The sequence below is a fragment of the Pimephales promelas genome, chromosome 7, assembly GCF_988280905.1.
Source record: "Pimephales promelas chromosome 7, fPimPro1.hap1.1, whole genome shotgun sequence".
NCBI classification, from domain to species: Eukaryota; Metazoa; Chordata; class Actinopteri; order Cypriniformes; family Leuciscidae; genus Pimephales; species Pimephales promelas.
This window is the reverse complement of record NC_142775.1, coordinates 2,483,970-2,506,897: the sequence shown is the minus strand read 5'-3', so window position 1 is coordinate 2,506,897 and position 22,928 is coordinate 2,483,970. Positions and strand designations below refer to the sequence as shown.

The window sequence follows — 22,928 nt, the reverse complement described above, 5'->3', positions numbered from 1 at the left end:
TATTGGCCAAATTGATTAATTCAGGTGTGTCTGATTATTGTTGCCATGACTACTGAGGTCAGGTACACCTGAATTAATCAATTTGGCCAATAATGGCAGACAGGAAACAAGGAGCTGGCTGAAGTTCAGGAAGTAGTGCAGCTGGGCATAAAGCCCATTGCTTGTATTTTCAGAAGCACTGTACAAAGTGTTTTTTAGTATTTGTATAATAAATTATTACTGGGACACCAGAAACATATGAACACTTTCTGCATGGTTTTTGCAGTGGCATGGAGGAAACCAGATGCTGCTCAAATTGAAGTTTCATTTCTTGATCAAACATTAAGGAGAACAACATGAGTTACTATTCATGTAATATTTTATATTGCAGTAGTTGACTCAATAAATGTTTTTGCTGCAAAGATTGTAAAGCATATACAGCATGTATCGCAGGATGATTGTATGACTGATAATGTTAATTTTATTTGCAGTTCTGTCATTTAGTGAATATTTGGTTGACAGCTTTTTTATAAAAAACATGTTTTTAAATGATTTACATTGAAATTTTAATTCTAATGTCAATTTTATTCCACATTTTGCAGACATGTTTATCCAAAGTAACTTACATTGCATTCAAGATATACATTTATTTCATACTTTTCCTGGGAATCAAACCCATTACCTCAGCATTGCTCTACTGTTTGCTACAAGAATGCCCAGTATACAATAATAGAAATGCTAAATATAATAGAAAGCTAGAAAAGAACCAGACACAGAACTGTCAAAACATGATTACATAGAGTTAAGAACTTTTGAGTATGCATGGTAGCAGTACTAAACAGATGAAAAAAAAAAAGATCAGCATTGTTACTTGAAAAGATCCTTACGATCGTCTCAGTGGAACATAGTCTGTAATTTCAAGCTACTTCAAGAAATGTATTCTTCTATTTTTTCTAAAAGCTTTGTTGCAATATCGAGTGCACTTCTAGCATTATCAACGCTGAACTGCTTGTTTGGAATGTGAGGAAATTGGTGATAGTTCGGATACTGCGTTTTTTTGCCATCGACACCAAGTTCAGTCAGTTGCCTCACAGTGTTTGGTAGATCCGTCAACTGTGAGCTGTAATGGGAAACCTGCTGAGCAAGGCTAGTTATTGAGCAGTTTTTGGGATGCTCTCCACTTCTCCTGTACATTGCTGCTATCAGGGCTTTTTCCACAGCCTGATGCACCTTAAACAGATTCCACTCTGGGCAATCTCCTCCAGTGTAATTTTGAGCTGCTCTGATGTCACATTGAGCCTGTTCATACCAGCGTTTTGCCTCTCCTCTGTTTGGTCTTGGTGTTTCTCTGTGGTATGACCAGAAGTTATAGTGTCTTCTAGAGTAGTTCTGATAGAATCTCTCACGCCCCCTCCTGTGTCTTCCTGCCTCTGTGTTCCAGGTGTCATAGAAATCTCGAAAGTCTCTCCAGGCTGAGGATGTGCTATGTGCAGTTTTCCCGTGTTGTAGTTCCTCAATTCTGTTCTGCAGGTATTTGAAAGCCTCATTGGCAAGTTCTTCATTGCCTGGGTTTTTGTCTGGATGCCACCGGAGGTAGAGACGTTTAAGAGCTTTTTGTTTGTCCTCACTTGACATATTCCAGATTTCATTTAAGCTTTGATCAATTTCTCTCTTGATCTCTTCAAATGTCTCCGGAAAGTCTCTTTTGGGTGGAGGTCTGGATATCAAAAGACGTTCTATATCGGTGCAAGTGGACCCTGTTGACACAGTTGCCTTCTTTTCTCGTTTAAATTGGTAAATGTCAAGAGAGCTTACTTCAATGAATTCATCAATGCCAACTTGTATTTTATATCTGGCAGGAAATTGTCTTATTTGTCCCTGTGGATCATCCAGTCGGTTGATAACAATGGCATAGAAATATTCACCGGATTCGTCCTTGCTGAAGCCAACATACTCTCCACTTTCAAAGTTGTTGAGGAAGTTCATATCAAGGCAGTCATGCCATTCTTCAGGTATGAGACATCCAGGTTTCGGTAACGCATCATGTCCTTCCTCGAGGCCACTGTTATGAATGCCATGATTTGCCAATGTTTTCTCAACATCCTTCATGTTATCACACACCAGAAGATGCCCAAGGATTAGAAGGCTTGAGGTGGTCAGACAGTTCTTTAGAAGAGCATTGATTTCTTTTGTAAGACACATATTCACTTCATTTACTACTTTGTGGCCCATGTCATCATTGTGTTTCAAGTAGAAAGTGCATCCATCTTGCTGTTTTTTCACATAAACATCTGTTTTAGCCTTACTACCTTCAAGTGGCTCATGGTTTAACAGAAGTTCAGTTTGAAGAGTTTTGCAACAGATAATCTGAATCTTAGAAAATATTTCTTCACACTTCCCTGCAGCATCCGACTGTGAAATCTCACCTTTGCTGTCTTCTCTGATGAGACAGACTAGTCCATGAAGAAATGCAGCAGAAGACAAGTGTTTGTCAAACCAGCCACTAAATTCACATTCCCCTTCATCACAATATTGGACACTTGTTTCCTCCAGATTTTCAGAAACTACATCCAAGAGAAATTTGGGGCGAAGTTCCTGAGGAAGCAACTGCAACAATGATTGATGTTCATAGTGATCATTTCCAAGATGACAGCAGTTTAATTTTTCCAGTAATTTCAGCTTGGTTTCCAAAGGACCCTCAAGTCTTGCAGGCTGGAAGACTGTGTCATTGAAAAACAAAGTGTTGGATTCATAGAGTCTTCCGTCTGTTGATGGAAGATAAAGTGGGTCGTTTTGGAAAGAGGTTTTGTTCTGTTCCTCTTTCAGCAGGCAAAACAGCTGTTGTACAACACGCTTCACAGTTTTCTGCTGATTTGGCTGAAGGCTCTCTTTGTCAGAACTATCAGAATAGATTTCTTGAAGAACAGTGATATATTGATAAACGGTGGGCCTCTCCTTTACACCTATCTTCTTAAAGAAATCTTCAAATTTCATATAATTTGGGGGAATGCAGTACAAATAAGGCCTAAACTCAAGAGCATCAGTTATCACAAGTGCTGTCTGCTTTGCCTTCACAAGTTTTGTCCCATTTTCCACCAAGATAATGGAGAGGTCTGAGAATAAAGAGGGATCTAAATCTATTGACTGTAGGTATGCATACGATTTGCTAAATACTTTGTTTCTTGTTTCCAGCAATGTGTCAGTGTGACACTGAGACCTACAGATGTTTTTCAGATTAGCAGCTATTTGTCCAAGGGGTGGAGTCTCCAAGGCTCCGACATCCTTCAGTTTCATTATGAGATGTGGAGAGAAGAGTTCTGAAGGTAGGATTGGCATAGATGTCCATATCAGATAATGGTGGTCACTGTCTCTGTTAATCAATGATCCACTGATTGCAACAACTTCCCTCTCTTGAGCAAAGGCCTTGTGATAATCACAAAGTGTTTGCTGGATTGGCATTGGGAAGATGAATTTAATATTAGCAACTCTGTTTAGTAAATTTGAGTTTTTGTCATTACTCTTTGATAAAACATTCTTAAGCAAAAGTTTTGATCTTTCCTTGAGAACATCTAGAAGAGTGTTGCCTTTTGTTTCAGATTCAATTTGTTTTGCAAACTGAATGATTTCCTCATCAGACACTTCATGTTTCAATCCAAGGTCCTTCAAGAGACGATGTGCTTCAAAAAGTTTACCTTGGAAATTATCCCAAAACTTTTCAGGCACAAATCTCTCTTTTGGAAGCATTACCCTGAAAAGGGATACACTTTCATCATAGAAGTACGAAGCCACCTGAAGAGAGCCATGGATGTCTCGAATAAACCGTACATCTCTCAATGCAGAGACAGTCCTGGGGTCCACTGATCCAAGTTCCACTAAAAAACGCATTAAAACAAGAAGCTTGGCCTCTGTCATCTTGTGCACAGAAGGAAGAATAAACTGTACACAGAACTCCAAATCATTTAGAATCTTAATGTTGAGATGTTTTGCCAATTCTTGGTTCAACAAGGTGCACTCGAGGAAAATACTGTCACATCCTTCAACCTGGTACAAGCTGGGGAAATCATTGTAATGCACAGAATTCAGGATAAATACCATTCTGTGTAAATCAATCCTTTCCCGTTTTCCAGTTATTGACTGAAACAGGGGCAAGGACTTGAGCATCTCCACATGTTGACTCTTGTTTTTGCAATCTCTGATCCCTTGTTGTAAGAAGCGTTGAAGGTCTACACATTCATCTGTAGACAGCTCCTCAAACTGTGAATGAGGTACATTACAAACCTCTTCTAAAACAGCACTGCTGTCTCCTGTTTGGAGGAGTTCTGGATTCATATACTTGAGACGGAACTCAAGTTTGAGATCCATGAAAAAGCTGAAGTCTATTTTCATTAACCCCAGTTTTAGAAGAATGGATGCTATTTTTTCATCTTGATACTGAATCACTTTTGATATGTTCCCTATTGTTTGTAAGAAATGTGTGTTATTTTGACTGGGGCAGATTACTGGTAAGATTGGACTGCTGTTGAAGTGCTTTTTTATCTCACTGAAGACATTCATATTTTCATTTTGGTAGAATTTATCTTGATCCTCAAAGAAGCTCCATAATGTTTTCAGCCATTTGATCATCCCTGTCTCCACTTTGTAAAGCTGGCACCTTTGATCATGTAATGACTGACTGAGGAGTTGAGCAAGTTCTGGTTTCAAATACACTGCTGCTATATCAATTGATAAGTACTTAATAAACTTTCCCTGACGCAGAATTTGGACATGACTTCTATTGATATCACTGTCTGCAAACATTTCTTGATGTCCTTGGAAAAGACTGCTAAATCTTGATATCAGCTTTGGGGATTTAGAGTCAAAGACTCTTAACATCTGATCTTCAGTGAGTAGAAGAGGCAGCCCATTGAGGTCATGGACATTTTTCTCATTGGCATTTGTCAAGCAGAAGCTCAGAAGTTTTGAACATCTTGTTTTGTCTTTGATCAAGGTCTGGTTGATGGGCAAAGGCAATCCACTAGTTGTCTGGGAAGGATCATTCAATGATCTTTGCTTCAAGAAATGAATTACTGTTGAAGGGCTAACTTCTGTCACATTTACACCAGCTGATTTGAAATTCTCCTTTATTTCATTCATTTTACTTGAGTTTGGCACTAATTTCATCCCGGTGTCATCTAAAATTTCAAAAATTCCTTCATTATCATCACTTGTAAAATAAGGACAATTTTCTGAATGTGGTTTAGATGGACTGCACCAGGTAACTGTGTATTTCTGTAGTGAGAGATGTGATGACTCAACAGAAACAGCGTGTACAGTGGGTATAACAGGAAGATCACATCGGCTGATTGATCTATAGACCTCATGGATCATCTCATGCCAGACATTGTCTACTTTCTGTGAAATGCATGGGAAGTAATTAAGACAAGAAGTCTCTAGCTCTGACTTGAGGAATACAAGAGCTTTAGGTGTATCCTTCTTCATGACTGAACACAGACGTAAAAGCAGATCTGCATAGAGTGGTGAAATGATGTTTATTTTCAGTGACTGGTTCCACTCAGTCTTCAGACTATTACCATCTTCTTTCCATAAGTCTCTTCTTGAAGAATCTACTTCAAAATTTGCATTCACATGGACTGGTAAACCAGTTTCTCCAGGTAATGGCAAAGAGCAAAATGCCCTGCCAGTAAATGTGTGGTTAAATGAGCTTTTCCAACATGCAGCCAAAGCAGCTTGAGGAACTTTAAAATGATCTTGCTTGTAGTTTTGCTCATAGTTTTGTTTTGAAAAGCTAAAGCATTCTGCAATGACCCACTGACTTTGTTTTTTTCCAGATGAGATTTCCATGCCATAAATGGTTTTGCATGGTTCTGCTGTTCCTGACATGAGGGATTCTCGAACATGGCGGTGGAAGGTTTCCTTGCTTTCCATGCTCTTTGCTGTGTGTTTCTTTTCAATAAGGAAAGAACTTTTTTCCTCCATTCCATCTTCACTGATCTCCAAGAACTGTATTTTTGTGATGTGTTTCAAGAAGAGAATTAGTCCTTCAGGATCTTCAGTCAAGGCATTTTTAAGTTCCTCCATGTCACGGTCTGTGACTGCATGTCTAGATATTTCAGATTTTTCTGCCATTTTCTCTGTCCTGAGAGGGAGCCTGAACATTGTTCCAGAATCGAGTGGAAACATTTCTGGAAGAAAGGTATGATAAACATCCTCAAAAGACTTTTTTAATTCATCATCAATTGAAAACTTGCATCCTGGGGACTCTTTTGTTATACCGTCCACATATTTTAGATTTGGATCAGAAATGCAGAGCCATTTGTCACCAGTCAGGATAGATGGACAATCTGTCAGATGATACACAGAATTGAAGCCAAGTCCATATTTTCCAGTTCTCCCTAAAGAGCCATGTTTTCCTCCTTCCCCCAGCTGTTGAATACCTTGCAGATCATCATCAGTAAATGTTCTGTTGTTGTACACACAAAGAGCCGGGCCTTGAACCAGTTCCCATTTCTTTCCAAATATCTTTTCTGTCTTATGTTTTCTTTTGTCCCACACAAAGTGAATTTCTGTTGCCTCTGCATCATCAGCATTTTGAATGAGCTCTTTCAGAATATCCTTCTTAGATGGATATGCATCAATTATATTTTTTATTCGGACAGTTAGTTTCTCAGTTTGTCCAAATTCTTGTACATGAAGGGAAAATTCACCGACCAAATGATTTTTCAGAGTATGGTGTCTTGTTGTCATTACACCAAAATGACAGGCCACAGAACGAGATATCAGATCATGGACAAGCTTGACACCAGCTGAGACAGGCATCCATGGGCTGTCATTAAATCTCAGCTCTTTAGAAGATGTTAACACACCTCTCTTATCAGGTATGAGACAGTTTGTAAGCTTTTCAACTTTGATTTTGTATAGCCCTTTAATGAGTATTGTAACACACTTATGGAGGTCTGACTTGGAAAGAGGTTTAGATTCATATAAATCCTTAATTTCATTAAGTGCAGCAGCAAACTGCTCTTTTGTAAATTGTTGGGTGACACCAAGGCAGTCCCAGAGCCTCTCAAATTTGGAGAAGATGGCTGGAAGCACGTAGAGATATGGTTTCTCCTCAAATTCTTCACTTCTGGCCACTGACCTCACATTTACAAAGTGATCCTCAATAAAAATGAATGGAAATGATTTTGAATGACCAATAATGGGATTGGGATCTTTCTGTTCAAACAAGTAATTGTTGAGATATTCATAGCAAGACTGGGCAATGTTGAAGAGAGCCGTCTTTTCAAATGCATTGCAGTGTTGGTGTGCTTTTAACAGCTGCTGAAGCACCGTCTCAACTGGTGGATTTGTCAGAACTCTCAGTTTTTGGAGAACTGGATCATAATTGTATTTTTGAAGGTTTGAATGATCAACTGTGAATTCTGTCATGCTTACCAAATTCCGACAACTGTCATTGTAAACTTCAGAGGGTTTTTTAAGAACGGCGGTGTTCTTGTTTTGCTGAACTGAAGGAACTAATGCAGGAAGGAATGGTATTTGAGACAGTGTGTGCCAGTGCAGAGAATTCACATCTTCTGAGGAGTCTTTCATTGACTCTACAAGGCACTGAAGACGTTTACGATATTCAGATTTATCCTTTTGCCAAACACTGGATATCTTCCCAGCTCTTTCTATGATGTCCTCAAAAGGGAGGCGGTCACTCAGCATTCCCAAATCTGAAAGTCGTTGAATCCTTATTGGTGAGAGAAAGTCATTTTCTGTTCCTTCAAGAAAGCGTCCTTCCTTAAGTTCATACAAACAAGCCATTTTGCCAGAAGGATTCACAAGTCTCTTGATTAATTGAAGCTTCTTACAACTCTGCGTTGGTATACAAGGGTATATTTTCAGTAGGTCATCAACAGCTGGATCATTCAAGTCAATGGCATTCAGCACAAGAGTATTTCTGCTGTGTGTGTCCACAAAACTCATGTTCTCAAAAATAATTTTGTAAAACTCAGGCCAGTTGATTGTTCTTTGTTTGATCTCTGGTTCGAAGCCACATTTGATGAAACTCTGTCTTACCCATAATGGGAGAGAAACAACACTGGAATATGAAGCTCCCAAGCTCAAGAACACCTTCATGGCAATGTCTACAATTACTCGGTTCTGCTCAATTTTTGGATTCAGAAATCTCACATTGTCCATAGAACACCAATTATGTCCATTGCTGAAAAGCTCCAGAGATTTGCCATTGGCATTCTGCACAACTGCTGAGTAGAAAGACTCAACCATGGGTAAAAATGCTTTGCTTACTGTCTCTGTGTTAGGCCAGAATGTATGGAAGGAATAATTCTGGATTTGTCCATTCTGGGCCATTTTTTTCAGCTCAAGCAGTGTAGTGATGTAAGCAGAGGTTATGGCATCTTTCATCAAAGCTTTGTTCCACTCAGACTTCACTCCCTTTTCCCATAGACTTTTCCTATTAGATGTGACTGCAAAAGTTCCATTGACATGGACTGGAAGACCCGTATCAACTGAGAGAGGAAGAAAGCAAAAGGCCTGACCTTTATGCGTCAGGCTTTCATCAGGGGACCATGAATTAGTTTTTGCCTCTTTATGCAAAGGTACAGCTATACCTCCAATTGGAAGTGAAAACACATGTTCTTGTTCAGTTCTTCTCTGGTACATTTGCAAAGAATCATGTGTCCCAAAACAGGAGTACAAAAGCCAGTACTGGGTGAGGGATTTATCTGAGTTATCCTGAACTATTTTAACAATGTGTGCTTTGTTGACATCAATAATGTTAAGGCATTTGATATCACTATTTCTGAAGGTGTTCTCGATGTCTTGGAGACGTGTGCCATTCGAGACAGCAAATGAATTCATGACTTCTCTGGATATTTTGATAGGAGTCTGAATCTGATCATTCCTTGGAGGAGTCGATGCGTTTTCAGGGATAATTTGAAGGGACATAGATGTAATGCTCTTCAGAAACAGTAGGTGTGTTTGTGAGTTGTCAGTCAAATGATTTTTAAAACTTCTAATACGCTCTTCATCAAATACCTTTGAACTGATCTCTGACTTGTTGGCCTCCTCCAGAGTGCGAAATGGTAATTTAATCAAGGTGCCATTGTAAGCTTTCTTGCTGTTTTGCAAATCACAATCAAAAATTCCTTCATAAGATTTCAACTGTCCAGGAAACCTTTTGAACAGACGCTCCTGGAATGGGTCAAGTTTAATTCCCGGGTTTCCTTTGCTGAGAATGTGTTTTTCCAAATGGGAGACATTTGGATCAAGTATGAGAAGGCTTTTTCCACTCAAAATCGAAGGAATATCACTCACATGGTAAACAGCATTAAATCCAAGCCCAAACTTTCCAATCATCTCAACTTTTTTTTCCTTTGATGCTGATCCCACCTTGACAATGTTTCTCCAGTCTTCTTCTGAAAAAAGCTCATTGTTGAAGATCCAAAGGCATGGTCCATTGCAGAGAGCCATTCCATGATCAAAGAGTGTTTCAGGGGGGTCTTTGTGTTTTCTGAAGTCAAGGAGGAATTTACACGTGGTTGCCCCTGCGTCCTCAGCATTTTGTAGGAGTTCTTTGAAAATGTCACTTTCTTCATCATACTCTTTAAGAATGTTTTTAATTCTTTGAGTAATTGGTTCAGATTGTCCACATTGTTCTATACCAAAGGACTCTTTCTCTGCTTGAATGAATTGGGGTTTTAAGATGCGAGTACTTAAGGATGGGACTTTCAACCATTTTGCAGTGATGGGTAGAACTTCTTCATGAATGACATAGAACTCCTCATTGTCTTGTTTCAGGTCATCAAGTCCTTCATCACTGATGTCACAGAAGACTGTTTTAGACAAAGCCTGTAGAGTAAAGTTATGACTTTGTGCCACGACAGGAACAGGGGTAATGTCCTTCAAAAGCCTCTCATTCTTTCGCATCCAGTCAAGAATGGCAACTGACACTTTAAGTTCTGTCAAGTCTCCATGAGGAGGATCCCTGCAGTCAATTCTTTGTTTTATGTCATGGAGTATGTCTTCAATCTCTGCATCGGACAGTGTTTTCTTCACACCAAATTTTGTTAGCAGGTTTTCATATTGCAAAAACTCTTCAGGCACTTTCTTGATGTAGGGGCTTAGATCCAATTCAGGTGGATAGGCTAAAACTATATCTCCAGGACAGACAAACTCACTTTTATTCCATATCCAAGGGATGCCTTTTGAGTCTATTAAATCTGTGAAATTTCTCATGTTGTCTTGCATGAACTTGTAAATATCATGCAGCTTGGTTTTAAATTGAAAATCTGAATTTGGGTTGGCCATTGATCTCAGTGCAGAGAGGTTCTCCAAGACCTTTTTAGCAGGAGGGGGCTCATGAAGTCCAAGGTTTTTGCAGACATGTCCTGTTAGCTCAGAGGTAAGTGGCATTACATATCCAACAATTGAAGAATACTTTGAATCCCTTACATCAGTCGGCTTATACAGACCTCTCTTATGATTTCTACAAATGCTTCCATTCAAAAACTTTGGATTTTCACAGGGAACCCACTGCCTTTGCTTCAGCTCTTCAATCTGCGCCTTGGTGAATTTGGAAAGGAAATCATTCTCATTCAGGACTCGAACAAGAGTATGCACTTTTTTGAATGCCTTGTCAGGTGAGTGGAGAAAAAGCTTTTCAGTATGATTTATGACTTTGAGTATGTTTTCTGCTGAAATTTGTTTTTGCTCTGTCCTTAGGCCAAGGCGCCGCAAACTCTGAAGCATTTCCTCTGTCTTTGTGTAAATAGGTGGGGGAAAGAAATCTGCCTCGAAAATGTCCTGAAATATTCTATTTCTTGGATCAAAAACATTTGAGGCTTGTTTGCATCCTCCGTGAGTTGTCTCAATAAAATTGAGACGTTTGGTTTTCGCAAGAAGCTGCTCACTTTGTGAGAGAAGAATGCTACCATTATTCAATATCCAGGTCATTACTGTCTGTTCCTCTCCTTTTTTGAAAGAGGCTGCCTCAATAGAGTCAACCAAACGAACAGCCAATTTAGCGGCATCTAAGAGTTCAATATTCAGAAGAGTGAAAAGTCTGCGATCAGCTTCATTTGCACACTGTACAATGGTCTCAGGCATTGGCAAATCATCTGGAATTGCTGGTTTGGTGGTTGAAACAACTGCTTGCTTTGATTGAACTGCAACATATTTCCCAGACATCATTCTGAAGATTGGCAACATGGAAAGCAAGTTCTTTTCAGCATTTGATAAAGAGTCCAAAGAAGAGAGGTACACTTTCAACTCCTCTTTTTCACGTGAAGAAGCAGAGTCAATGCCTTTGATGACCTGATCTCTGTGTGAGTTCACAAAGACTTGTAAAACACTTCTTGGTGAAGCAGGAAGAACATACCTCTCAATGTCATGATGTCTAAGACACTCATCTCTTCTTATGACTGTACATCCCACCATCCTTAACACATTCTGAACATGATTGGACAAGCTAGACACTGTGCTACTCTGAAAAATCAATGTTGTGTTTCTCTGCAACCTTGCTAACAGTACAGAATTGCCAGAACTCTTTGGAGGCTCCAGTGGAATTAAAGGCATATCAATGAAGTTGTTTAACTCAATCAATTCAGTGCTGAGAAATTTCCAGAATTCAGCCAGCCAGCTCTTTGGCGGATGATGATTCTCTGCCATTTTCCATGTCACATGACCTTGGGTCACCGTCCAGTCCATGGGTAAGTGCTTCTTGGTGAGTGCAACAACATCTTTAGCATCCAAATTTATTATGTTGTATGTGCCTGAAAAAAAGTGAAATGATCAAGACCAAATTTCACAACATGTATTATATTTATTAAATATTTTATAACCACTCCTGATAAAATATATGAAATAGTTGTCTTACTCTTTGTTGCTAGTTTTCTTAGTTGCATAGTGCAAACATGGCTCAGATCGTTGGGTATAAATCTTTCTTTACAAAATGGCAGCAATGTTCTAAACAAAGAAAAAAATGACTTATTAGTACTTTTAATACAAAATATGAACGCAAAATAATTCAAGTAGGAAAGAGAAAACTGTATCACACCTTACCTTGGAAACTTCTCATTGTCGATCAAAACAGTGTTCTGCTCTTCATTGCTAAATGAAGTGAAGGTTCCATCACTGAGAGGCAGAAGCTTAAGACCTTGTAGCTCTGTGTACTTCTCATCACTAAGAGCTAGCTCAAGAAGAGAGTATCTGTCATCTTTACTGAGGTTTTCAGCCTTACTTCTGTGAAGGACATTTCTAACATAAGATGGAGACACCCATGTCAAGGTATCTTTTTCAGGGAAGATTTTTTGAACATCTTTCAAAACATGTTGTGGGACTGTGACCAGGTTCTCTCCTTCAGCAATCAATAATCTTGACACTGCAGACATCGTGTCAGAACATATATTGTTGACTGGAAAAACTGCCTCTGAGGGAGACACCCATATTTTTTCATCTTTGGCAAGGTGGAAGATCTTGTATTCAAACAGACCCTTCAGAGTGTCTGTTGCAACTTCATGCCATCGGTCTTTATGTACAGTTTTGGATAGGTCAGGCCAAAGATTGTACACAGTGGCAGCAGGCAGGGTCGAGTTTCTGGATAACTGAATGGCATCCAGGATCATCATAAGATAAACATGAGGAAGAATATCTTTTATAAGTAGCTCATTCCACTTTGCAGACTCGTCATTCTTCTGATCCTCCTCTTGCCACTTAATGAACCTCCGATTATCTGTCAGGCCAAAGCAAGCATTGATGTGAATGGGAAGCCCAGTTTTGTTTGATTCGTTGTTTGGAAGAGGCAGAAAGCAACTGAGTCGCCCATTGCAATGTGATCTGTCTTCATCAATTCGAAAAGCTGCATCAACTTGAGGGTAGAAGCTCAGCTTACTGGCTAGAGAGTCAATCTCTGGTTTATATCCATGTTTCAGAAGGCAAGATGTCACAAGCCATTGGGACTTTGTTTCTTCCATTTGATGGGGAATGTGTGATACAGTTTTGAAACAAGTTTTTCTGTCAAATGATTCCTGCTTGACATGAGAAAGGTCATTGTTAAATTGACTTGATGCTGACACTTTTAGCCTATTGTTGCAGAAGCCATTGGTGTCAATATGCAACAAAGTGATGGATGACACATTTCTCAGGAAAAGAAGGCTGATGTCTGCATCAGCAATGAAACTGTCAAAAAGCTGCGTAACTTTTGAGGAGTCATACAAGTTATCGGAGATCTCAGAAGCCTCATTACGCAGGGGGAAGCGGAAAAGCGTTCCTTTGAAGTATTGCTCCTCGCTGATGACCTTCTCCCAGGAACAACTGTCGACATGACTGACTACATTTTGAAAGGGCTGGAACTGATCTCTCAAGTTCAATAGGCTCTTTCTGTCCTCTTCATCATCCAAAGACCATCGATAGCCTTCTTCATCATCTCCAAACATCTTCTTTTGAGGGTCAAAAATGGCTAGGTGTTCAGAACTGAATACACATGGCAAGTCTGTAAATAAACAATAATAATTATAAATATTGTTGCGTCACCAGTATTGTGCCAATTTACATGTCAGAATATGACACCACAAGTACACTGAGGGGCAGTTATTCGTAAAAACAGATGTTGCAGCTGATCAGGTATGTCATTTATAAAACGGTGTGTAGGATCCTTACTAAAATGTACGTGGGCCTTAAAGCCAAAAATGGCATACACAAAAAATGTGTATGCAAAAGCATTGTATCCCATACAAATAATTTTGTTTATTAGACATTATTATATATATGTCATTTTTCAGTAATGATTGTAATATAAGTTTTGCCCCATTATGGATTTTTGAAAATGACCTTTCATGTAGTGTGTATCATAGCTCTAAGTGGATTAAAACATCCTGCAAAGATTTAAATCTGAAAGTGCACTGTAGATGAAGTTATTGGGCCCTATCTTGCACCCGGCGCAAATGACTACACTGATTACACTACAAGACACTGACGCATGTATCATTCGTATATTGTACCCTTGCAAAGTGGACTTTTCCCTCCACGAACTAGGACTAGGGTAAACTAGGGAATGAACTTGCGCTCCCTGGGCGGGTCCGCACTATTTTGCAGTTCCAGAAAACTATTGTGCCAATGACCAGAAAAAATCTAGTCTAAAGTCAGTGGCACATGGCACATACATTCAGATGCTATTTTAAGCATGCATGTGTGAATACTGGACATACATACCTAAATAAAAAGATAAGTTGGGGAGACAGGTTGGGAAAGTTCTTAAGCAGACTGATCTCATGAAGTAGCGTGTGTATGACATGCCAATTTGTATTTCCATTTTTGGCGTGCTATCAACACGCATAATCGCTTTTTAGCGTTTTTATGAACGCCGTTGACTTAACGTTATTACTGTATATATAAATATATGACTTACCTCAACCCTGTCCCTAAACCTTACCGTCACTGGGGTTAATGGCATAAATGACTGTTCCCTTACCATCCTAGGAAAGAAAAACATAGCTCCCCAGATGTAGATGTACATTTTTCTAGATGTACGTTTTCTCAGATCAGATAGCTATCTGATTTATCAAAACGATTCCATCTACACCTGGTCACATATATGTGTTTTTGCAAAACGGATATAAATCCAATCTTCAATTCCCGCTGCAGATTTAATGGAGTGCACGTCACCGAAAGCAACAGATATGAGCTGCATTTTATTGATCATCAGCTAATTTCAAAATCAAAGACAGTAATATGAGAGCTTTAACAGAACTGGTAAGATCATTTCGTTTCTTTACTTTTAATGAAGATATATGTTAAGCATCTGCGACTTTCACTTTGATTTGTGATAATTTTCGGCGCGTCGGCTTGATGAATAGACGATCAGCCGCTCATCTGCGGTGATGCGTGTCGCAGTAGAGTCGTCATATATGACTATAACATAACATATAGCCTATTACACTCTCTCACACGTTTTTTTTTTTTTTTAGCATTTTTGGGAGGAGTAAAATTTACATATGTGGTTTCATCAAACATTTACACTTGTCCAGTTTTGTCTGGAATGCGGCCCAGAACACCTCCTGCAGTGGTTTGAATGATCAGATTCAAATCCGTCTTGAATGCGTTTCGAGTACACAAGAGGACACTACACTCGGCGATTATAGAATCTCACGAATGTGTTGGGTGTCACCCAGCCTGCAGCTCTGCAGATGTTTGCTAGCGAGGCACCATGTGCTAGAGCCCAAGAGAAAGCCACACTCCTGGTGGAGTGGGCTTTCACACCAAGGGGGCACAGTCGACCTTGCTGCTGGTATGCCAAAGCAATCCACTACCCAGTGAGACAACCTTTGCTTGGATCATGTGAGAGTTAGCAGCCTGAATTCCAGGCACGCTTTGTCAGTGGAAAATGCCTGCAGGTCCCCTACCCTCTTGATGGAGGCCAATGCGACCAGGAGCACTGTCTGCATCGACAGGAACTTAAGCTCCACTGATTGCAAGGGCTCGAAGGGCACTTGGCAGGGCAGTTAGCACCACTGAGAGGTCCCAAGAGGGTACGAGAGGAGGACAAGGAGGATTCAGTCTGCTTGCTCCTCTCAGGAACCTAATGACCAGGACGTGCTTCCCAATGGACTTACCCTCAAATGGAACATGATGTGAGGCGATAGCGGCAACATAAACTTTCAGGGTGAAGGGCGACAGCCTTCGCTCAAACCCTTCTTGCAGGAGGGTTTCCTTTCCCTCGAAAGGAAAGTGAAGAAGCGGTCTGTGTCGAAGAAGAATGGAGACATGAAAGTAGGCGTCCTTCAGATCGATTGCTGTAAACCAATCCTGTGGCAAAAACACATTTGAAAATGCATTTGGCCGTGAGCATTTTGAACAGAAGACTGTGAAGGGATCGGTTCAAAACACGCAAGTCCAGGATTGGCCGTAACCCACCGGATTTCTTCGGTACAATGAAGTAGGGGCTGTAGAACCCGGACTTCATTTCGGCTGAAGGGGGCAATCTTGACCGCACCTTTTGCCAACAAGGTTGCGACTTCCACATGCATGACAGGGGCATTGCCACCGACCATAGTGTAGCGGACTCCCCGGAAGCGGGGAGTAGATTGTACGAACTGAATCACAAAGCCGAGCCTGATGGTCCTGGTCAGCCAGCGGGACAAGTTGGGAAGCTAAAACCAGGTTCCCAAAAACTGTATCAGCGGGGTCATGGGGACCACAGACGTACCCATGGTGAGACAGCGAAGCGGTATGACTGGCTCGGACTGGAGAGGCATCCCTGTGTGGGAGCACAGTCATAGACCACGTTCTGACAGAGGAGACCAGGGAAGGACGCGCGTTCCACTGAGGTCCCGTCTGACAGGGGCCTGGCGATAGAGGGGGACGTGAGTGGCGAGGCCCGTAAACGACGCACACTGACGTCCTAGAACTCTGTGTGAGAGGGGAGCAAGAGTGGTGAGGTTCGTAAGCAGCACACACGGTCATTAACCACATCAGGGTGCTGCTGGCCGGAGAACAAAAGATTCTCCCCCGGCCCTCCAATGTGGCCCTTCTACCACCTCCTCGACAGAACTGTAGCCCATCTCTAAGCTGTTCGCATCAGAAGCGCCGCTTGGCCTGGCGTTTAGTGGGCGGCAGGGCTTGAGCGGACTGGGACGCTTTCCTGCGACCACCTCCTCGGTGGCCAGGTTAAGCCACAGATGTCATTCCTGGACCACAGCTGTGGACATCACCTGACCAAGGGAGCGTGCGGTCACCTTTGTCGCCCGAAGAGCGAGGTCGGTGGCGGCACACAGCTCATCAAAGAACCCTTGTGCTCTACCCTCATGCATGTCCTTGAGGATAGCCATGGCATGCAGTGAGGCAGTGGCATTCCCCACAGCTCTGTAGGACTTTGCCACCAGGGTAGACAAGAACCTAGAGTCTTTGGAGGGGTGCTTGGGTCACCACACCATGTTAAAGCGCTCTGAGGACACAACTGCATGGCTATAGAGTGCTCAATAGGGGGAACCCCAGTGTACCCTTTCACCACAGTCTCAACAAGGGAAGAGAAGGCAGAGGAGACCGCCGAATGGTCGCGGGAAGACAACAGGGCCTTCCAGGATCCTGTGACCTCCTCATGCACCTCCAGGAAGAATGGAACTGGGGGGGGGGGGGGGGGGGGATTGCTGCTCGTCATCCTCCTCTGGAGCCCTGAATGAGATGGGAGGCACTTCCAAAGACGGCCCCGCGGCTGCACCCTTGGAACTTGCGGGTTGCTGAGGTGGTGAGGTGGGTGTGGCCCAAGGAAGCATTGGCGGGGCAATACTCCACACTGTGACCCTCAGATCACCCTGGCCAACAGCTGAAGTATCAGCTCTCGAGGAGGGGGTAGTTTAGGGGTGTGGCAGAGGGGACTCTACCTTTAGACATGGAGTCTTGATCTCAGCGCAGTGATTGTCATGTTCCCACAGTGAGAACATTATTCATCCATAAAAGCTGCCTTAGCATGATCTAAGCCCAAACACGCAAGACAGCGATCATGCCCATCAAAGGAAGAAATGGAACGACCGCACCCAGAAACACACGGGTGAAACGACGTGTGTTTAATAATTTATTATTAAAAATAAATTAACTGGCATATTGTGATTTTAGCTCCACATACTGTAAATCAGCAAGCGATATTGTATGATTCAGCAGGCAATTAATTGAATACCCCCCAAAAGTAATATGAGCATATCTGCTAATGTAGTGTATTTCACCTGTAATATGATAAACAGAGTTGAAGCCGATCCCAAATCTCCCGACTTTAGTTGGGTCATCCTGCTTGATGCTTCTGCCAACTCTCTGGATTCCCTCCCAGTCTTCTTCTGTGAAGGCGGCATCATTGAAGGCATAGAGAGCTGGTCCTGCCAGAGCAAAGATGCAAACAGATGATCATACAAAAATGGCCAAACAACTTACACACTTTGAAAATAACACACTTTGCCTATAGCACAGTAAAGACTTTCACTATCTGGCGAATTATCATCAATGCCCAACGTCCAATCAACAATCAGATATTTTTTTCCCATGCAAATAGTTCTCAGGATCTTCACGACATTTACAGAGCTTCAATTGAGCTTCAATCCACTCCTACTGATAAAGTCACTAGAGGCTGACCTTTTTTCGGGAATCCCACGGGTCACAGGAATTTGAGAAACAAAATCACTATGTATCACGGGATTGGGACGAGAAAGGAAAAAAAATGTCAGCGGGAGTGGGCGAGACCGGGAATCACAATAAAACTATGATACCCAACTTTATACACCTATATAAAGTTTCTATAAATACATTTTGAATTAAATTCAATTTGGCTGGTAAAGTGAATGACTTGCTCCACACACCTGTACCAGTTGGTGGCTGTAATATAGCTGCCAACTCTCATGCATATTGGCTGTGAGACACTCGCATTTGATTGGTTTCACACGCTCACACACCCCCGATTTATCATGCTGAAGTGTCAACCTGGTTGGTCAAAAGCCTGGCAGATGAGTTTTTTATATATCTACCTGTTGAGCCTCTCATGATCGAGTAGCTATGCCGAAAATTAGTTAAATTCTCCTGGAATCTAGAGCGAGCATGCATGCGAGACAGAGATTGTGCTTCAAACCACCTAGCGCCACAGCGGCTCTAGGGGTCGCTGTTTCACAAAAACATCTAAGCTTTAACTGATTTGTTAAACACATTTAAATTATAAATAAAATATAATGTGGTAACCTCCGACTGTCATGCTTTCTGTCTCTCAGCCTATGCTATTTGGATCGTTATGTCTAGGCCTACACTCAATGAACAACATCTCAACACTAAATTAAAGGCCTGTCTCATATAGACACTTGTCTCAAATACAAGCCAATGCAGTTTGTCGATTTGGGAAAATAAAAGCCTGGGCTAATATTTGACGTTTTACGGTAGTTAGGTTTGAGGAAAAAAATCTATAACGATTTGGCGAGCCAGCCAGGAGCCTAAGGACTTTCCGGACAACAGACGAGACAAAGTCACTAAGTGCAAATAGATGCTGCCAAAAAGTTGGATTTAATAAAAAAACATACTGTAAATTTCAGAACTCAAACCCCACTTCCCATGATTCTTTGACTCAAGAACCCCTTTGCAAAACTCTTCATGGTTGTGACATGAAGGAGGACAAATGTAAAACCTTGTAATATCTTTTGTTGCGGGCTCTAAAGTAATTTTAAAAAGTTTAAGTCTGATTTAAATCTGCTTCCAGTGTTTACAACACAAATACCTTGATACTTCCCGAGCTCTTCAGTCCACAGGCTCTGAGTCTCATAATGTCTCTCATCATGAATAAACACCACACGTGAAGCTCCTGCATCATCTGCATTCTGGATCAGCTCCTGATATGTTACAGGATTGATATTAAAGACAGATTTGATGAGATATTTAAGATGATGCAAAAGTCTTCATGCAATATTTAAACCTATTTTAGCCTACCTTCAATATTTGTCCTCCATCTGGGTACCGTCTCAAAATTTCTTTCAGGTAATCAATGAATGGTGGAGACGTCGCACCAAATTTATTTCTGCATCGAACAATGTAAAGTTTATCACAAACTGCACAAAACACATACAGAGAAAATTCAAGGTTCATGCAATTGTCACGTCTATTCAGTTTTATTCTTAGTTTCTGTTTTCCTGGACTTTTAGTTTGTTTTCATCAGTCACATGTGTTTCTTTGTCTCAGTTTACAGGCCCTGTTTACACGAGAACGTTCGTGGGTGAAAACGTAAAAATATTTCATCGGATGTGTCTTTCGTTTACACGGCGATGGCGTTTTGGGGGCTTAAAAATGCGAAAAAGTGAAGCACCCTCCAGAGTGGAAATCTTAAAAACGCTCCACCGCCGCGTACCTGTGTAAAGGGTAAAAACGCAAAAGTATACTTGGCATCGAAGGTTGTACACAGGTGTGCGGACTTGGTGTTGTTGTGTGGCAGTGCTTCACATCGCCACCTAGCCGCCTGGAGTGCATACTACATTGAATTCCACACACCTTGTGTCACCATATGCACACGGATTTCCCACCCAAAACGCTCGTTTAAACGCACAATAAAAAGTGATAATGCAACGCAACTTTTGCGTTTTTTCTTCAGAATCGTTTCCGTGTAAATATAGCCTAAGTTGCTCCGTTTTCCGTTACTGTTTGTTGCACACACACACTGTTACTGTCCTTTCTGTACCCAAGTTTACTTATTGATTAAAAATCTTCATCATTGTGAAAGTAATAGACTAAATACAAAATCAGCTTAAAGGAGAACACCGGCGCAAAATGAACCTTTGGTCTAATTACACATTGCTACCTAGTGAACCGTTATCTGAGATTTGTTTTCATGATTGCCGAATGTAAATAGTTTTATCTCTAAAAACAGTTTAGCCTATAACGCTAGTATAATGCTAGTATATAGGGCATAGAGTAATGACAAATAAAAATCGCTTGTTATTACCAATAACAAGGCTCAAAATAGCCCCACAGTAACACGACAGCATAACAAGGGTCCCTACATTCAAACCGAAGCATTGAGAACTTTGTAAGTGTCCATACAGTTTAATAAGAAGATATTTTATACACACAGCCAACTTCGCGAATACAGGAAGAAGCCATCTTTGAAAAATAGTCTCTACCAGTCGATCTACGAACGCCAATCCAAGTGCGCTGAACTGTGCAGAATCTCATATGGTCCGTTGTTTCCAGAAGAAACACAAACACGAACCGTTTTTTTCTCTTCAATATGTACATGTAGACTACTGTTCGCGCTCACCTTATCACCTTATTCACATCTCACCAGCGCACATGGATCGGCGTTCGTAGATCAACTGGTAGAGACTATTTTTCAAAGATGGCTTCTTCCTGTATTCGCGAAGTTGACTGTGTGTATAAAATATCTTCTTATTAAACTGTATGGACACTGACAAAGTTCTCAATGCTTCGGTTTGAATGTAGGGACCCTTATTATGCTGTCGTGTTACTGTGGGGCTATTTTGAACCTTGTTAGTGGTAATAACAAGCGATTTTTATTTGTCATTACTCTATGCCCTATATACTAGCATTATACTAGCGTTATAGGCTAAACTGTTTTTATAGATAAAACTATTTACATTCGGCAATCATGAAAACAAATCTCAGATAACGGTTGACTAGGTAACAATGTGTAATTAGACCAAAGGTTCAATTTGCGCCGGAGTTGTCCTTTAATTGTTAGTATGCTTGAGATTATTTGTACATTTTTTTCATAAACATGCTTGATCTGATGACTCTCAGTGTACTTTAACACTATTGAATAATACTGCGCGTTTCAAGGCACTCAATGGGACTTTTAAAAAAACATGAAGACAATCTAGCAAAGTGGAACACAGGCAAACAGGAACAATAATACTGGACATAATCGTTACAATAACATGCAAATCCACATACTTTTTCCTCTTTTGCTTCGATGCTGAACTCATTGTTCTTCTCTTACATTCTCCTGTGTGGAAAAAAAACCCAATAATTAACTTAAACAACTTTTTAAACAGTTATTCCAATATAAACTGTTACAAATACTGTAAAATGTAATCTCAATAAAAAAATATAACATATGTAAGATTGCATACACCTCGCAGAATCTGCTAAATGTTAATCTTTGGAAAAAATAAGAGGATCGTCATAAAAATTTTCCATATAGTCTACAAGAGAAAATAATTACTGAATTTACACAACTGAACAAGCTCAGAAGTTTTGCACACTTAATCTTATACTGTTGTTGGTTGACTGGTTTAATCTTTTGTGATGATCATATACAACTATTAAAAAAGCTGTAAACATTTACTGACGCTCAAGAAGGCATGTGTCACACACACATAGAGGCAACTTACTGCAGAGCCAATGGGTAGAGCTTTGTGACCCTCTCTGTGGACCTAATCAATGTCCAACAACACCATAAGCTCCACACAGATCCACAGAGCCCTTGCATACACACAATCAAAGTTCAAATCATATGTTAGTCATACGTCAACTTTGCCTCAAGAACCAGTGGTTTCAATCAAAATTTTACATTTTAAAACAGCTTTTATCCAAAAAATAAATAAATAAATATTCTGTGGTAAATTAGCCAACCTGAAATTACTGAAAATTTATTTATAATCTCGGATTAATGTGCTTACATGGTTGCTAATTATATTTTTATGCATGCACTTAAAGGTCTTAAAGCACTTGAACCTCGACAACTACAGGTAATTGCCTATAAAAAGCATTTAAATATGGTTTAAACTGAAAAAATTTGAACAATTGTGGACTATATATAACAATCTGCTATGTAAAAATAGCTTATTCATACTTGTGGTAATTTTTAATGCCATTTTCACGATTCCTCTTTTGTACTTTTTAAATAAAAAATACATGTAGCCTAAGTTATGTTATATTATTCATTATTAAATTATAGTATTACATTATATTCGTAACATTTGAAAAACTTCTAACCTCCTGCGGTTATCTCCTACCTTCAGTGGTCCTGATGCAGAGTGAACGCGGCAATCAGAATGAGTCTGGTAATAAACCGCTCAGCGCGAGCTTTCTATGTTTCACAATGATAAAGCCCAACTGGTTCTCTAGGTTTCTGTTCTCTGGAACGGATCCTGTTTAGTGAAACGAAACTTAGCCTACACTCCTCCTTCACTCATTGTTCAATGAATTAATTTGTCAAATAGGCCTAAACCAGTTTTCACTAAAATAGCTCCGTTTTTAACTAAACCAGACATTTATAGTAAATTTTCCAAACCAAAAAACAGGATGTCCTGCTTGAAAACCATTTATTGTGGTTCGTGGTTTAACAGATAACAGTTTTTTTTTTGTGTTAATTATTTATTTAAAACCATTATTTTCGAGGAAATTACTCCTGACTGAATAGAAAAAAGCAGGAAAAATAAAGAACGGGTCTAATAAACTAAAGAAAGTTTTTA

The 22,928-nt window shown here is 40.4% G+C and overlaps 1 protein-coding gene across 2 annotated transcripts; it reads right to left on the bottom strand.

Moving 5' to 3' along the window:
- Window positions 1–517: 517 nt before the first annotated feature.
- Window positions 518–22,603, bottom strand: LOC120492760 (sacsin). Of its 2 annotated transcripts, none has more exons than XM_039691008.2 (9): window positions 22,470–22,603; window positions 21,846–21,936; window positions 21,406–21,457; window positions 19,432–19,519; window positions 19,223–19,334; window positions 17,700–17,846; window positions 12,046–13,474; window positions 11,861–11,949; window positions 518–11,756 (listed from the first exon to the last, which is right to left on the bottom strand). In XM_039691008.2, exons 3-9 carry the CDS (start codon window positions 21,435–21,437, stop codon window positions 907–909), a joined length of 12,747 nt encoding a protein of 4,248 aa, XP_039546942.2. In that variant the 5' UTR covers window positions 21,438–21,457; window positions 21,846–21,936; window positions 22,470–22,603; the 3' UTR covers window positions 518–906. The 2 variants fall into 2 exon arrangements, with proteins under 2 accessions (XP_039546942.2, XP_039546943.2); XM_039691009.2 differs by having other exon boundaries at window positions 22,450–22,536.
- Between the last annotated feature and the right edge of the window lie 325 nt (window positions 22,604–22,928).

Bases quoted from the DNA above. Each gene is read 5' to 3' on its own strand.
- LOC120492760 (XM_039691008.2), bottom strand. From the start codon at position 21,437: ATGAGTTCAGCATCGAAGCAAAAGAGGAAAAA. The intron at 19,335-19,431 runs GTAGGCTAAAAT...GTAACATATCAG, and splicing joins ATGGAGGACAAATATTGAAG to GAGCTGATCCAGAATGCAGA. The intron at 11,757-11,860 runs GTAAGACAACTA...ACTTTTTTTCAG, and splicing joins AAGAAAACTAGCAACAAAGA to GCACATACAACATAATAAAT.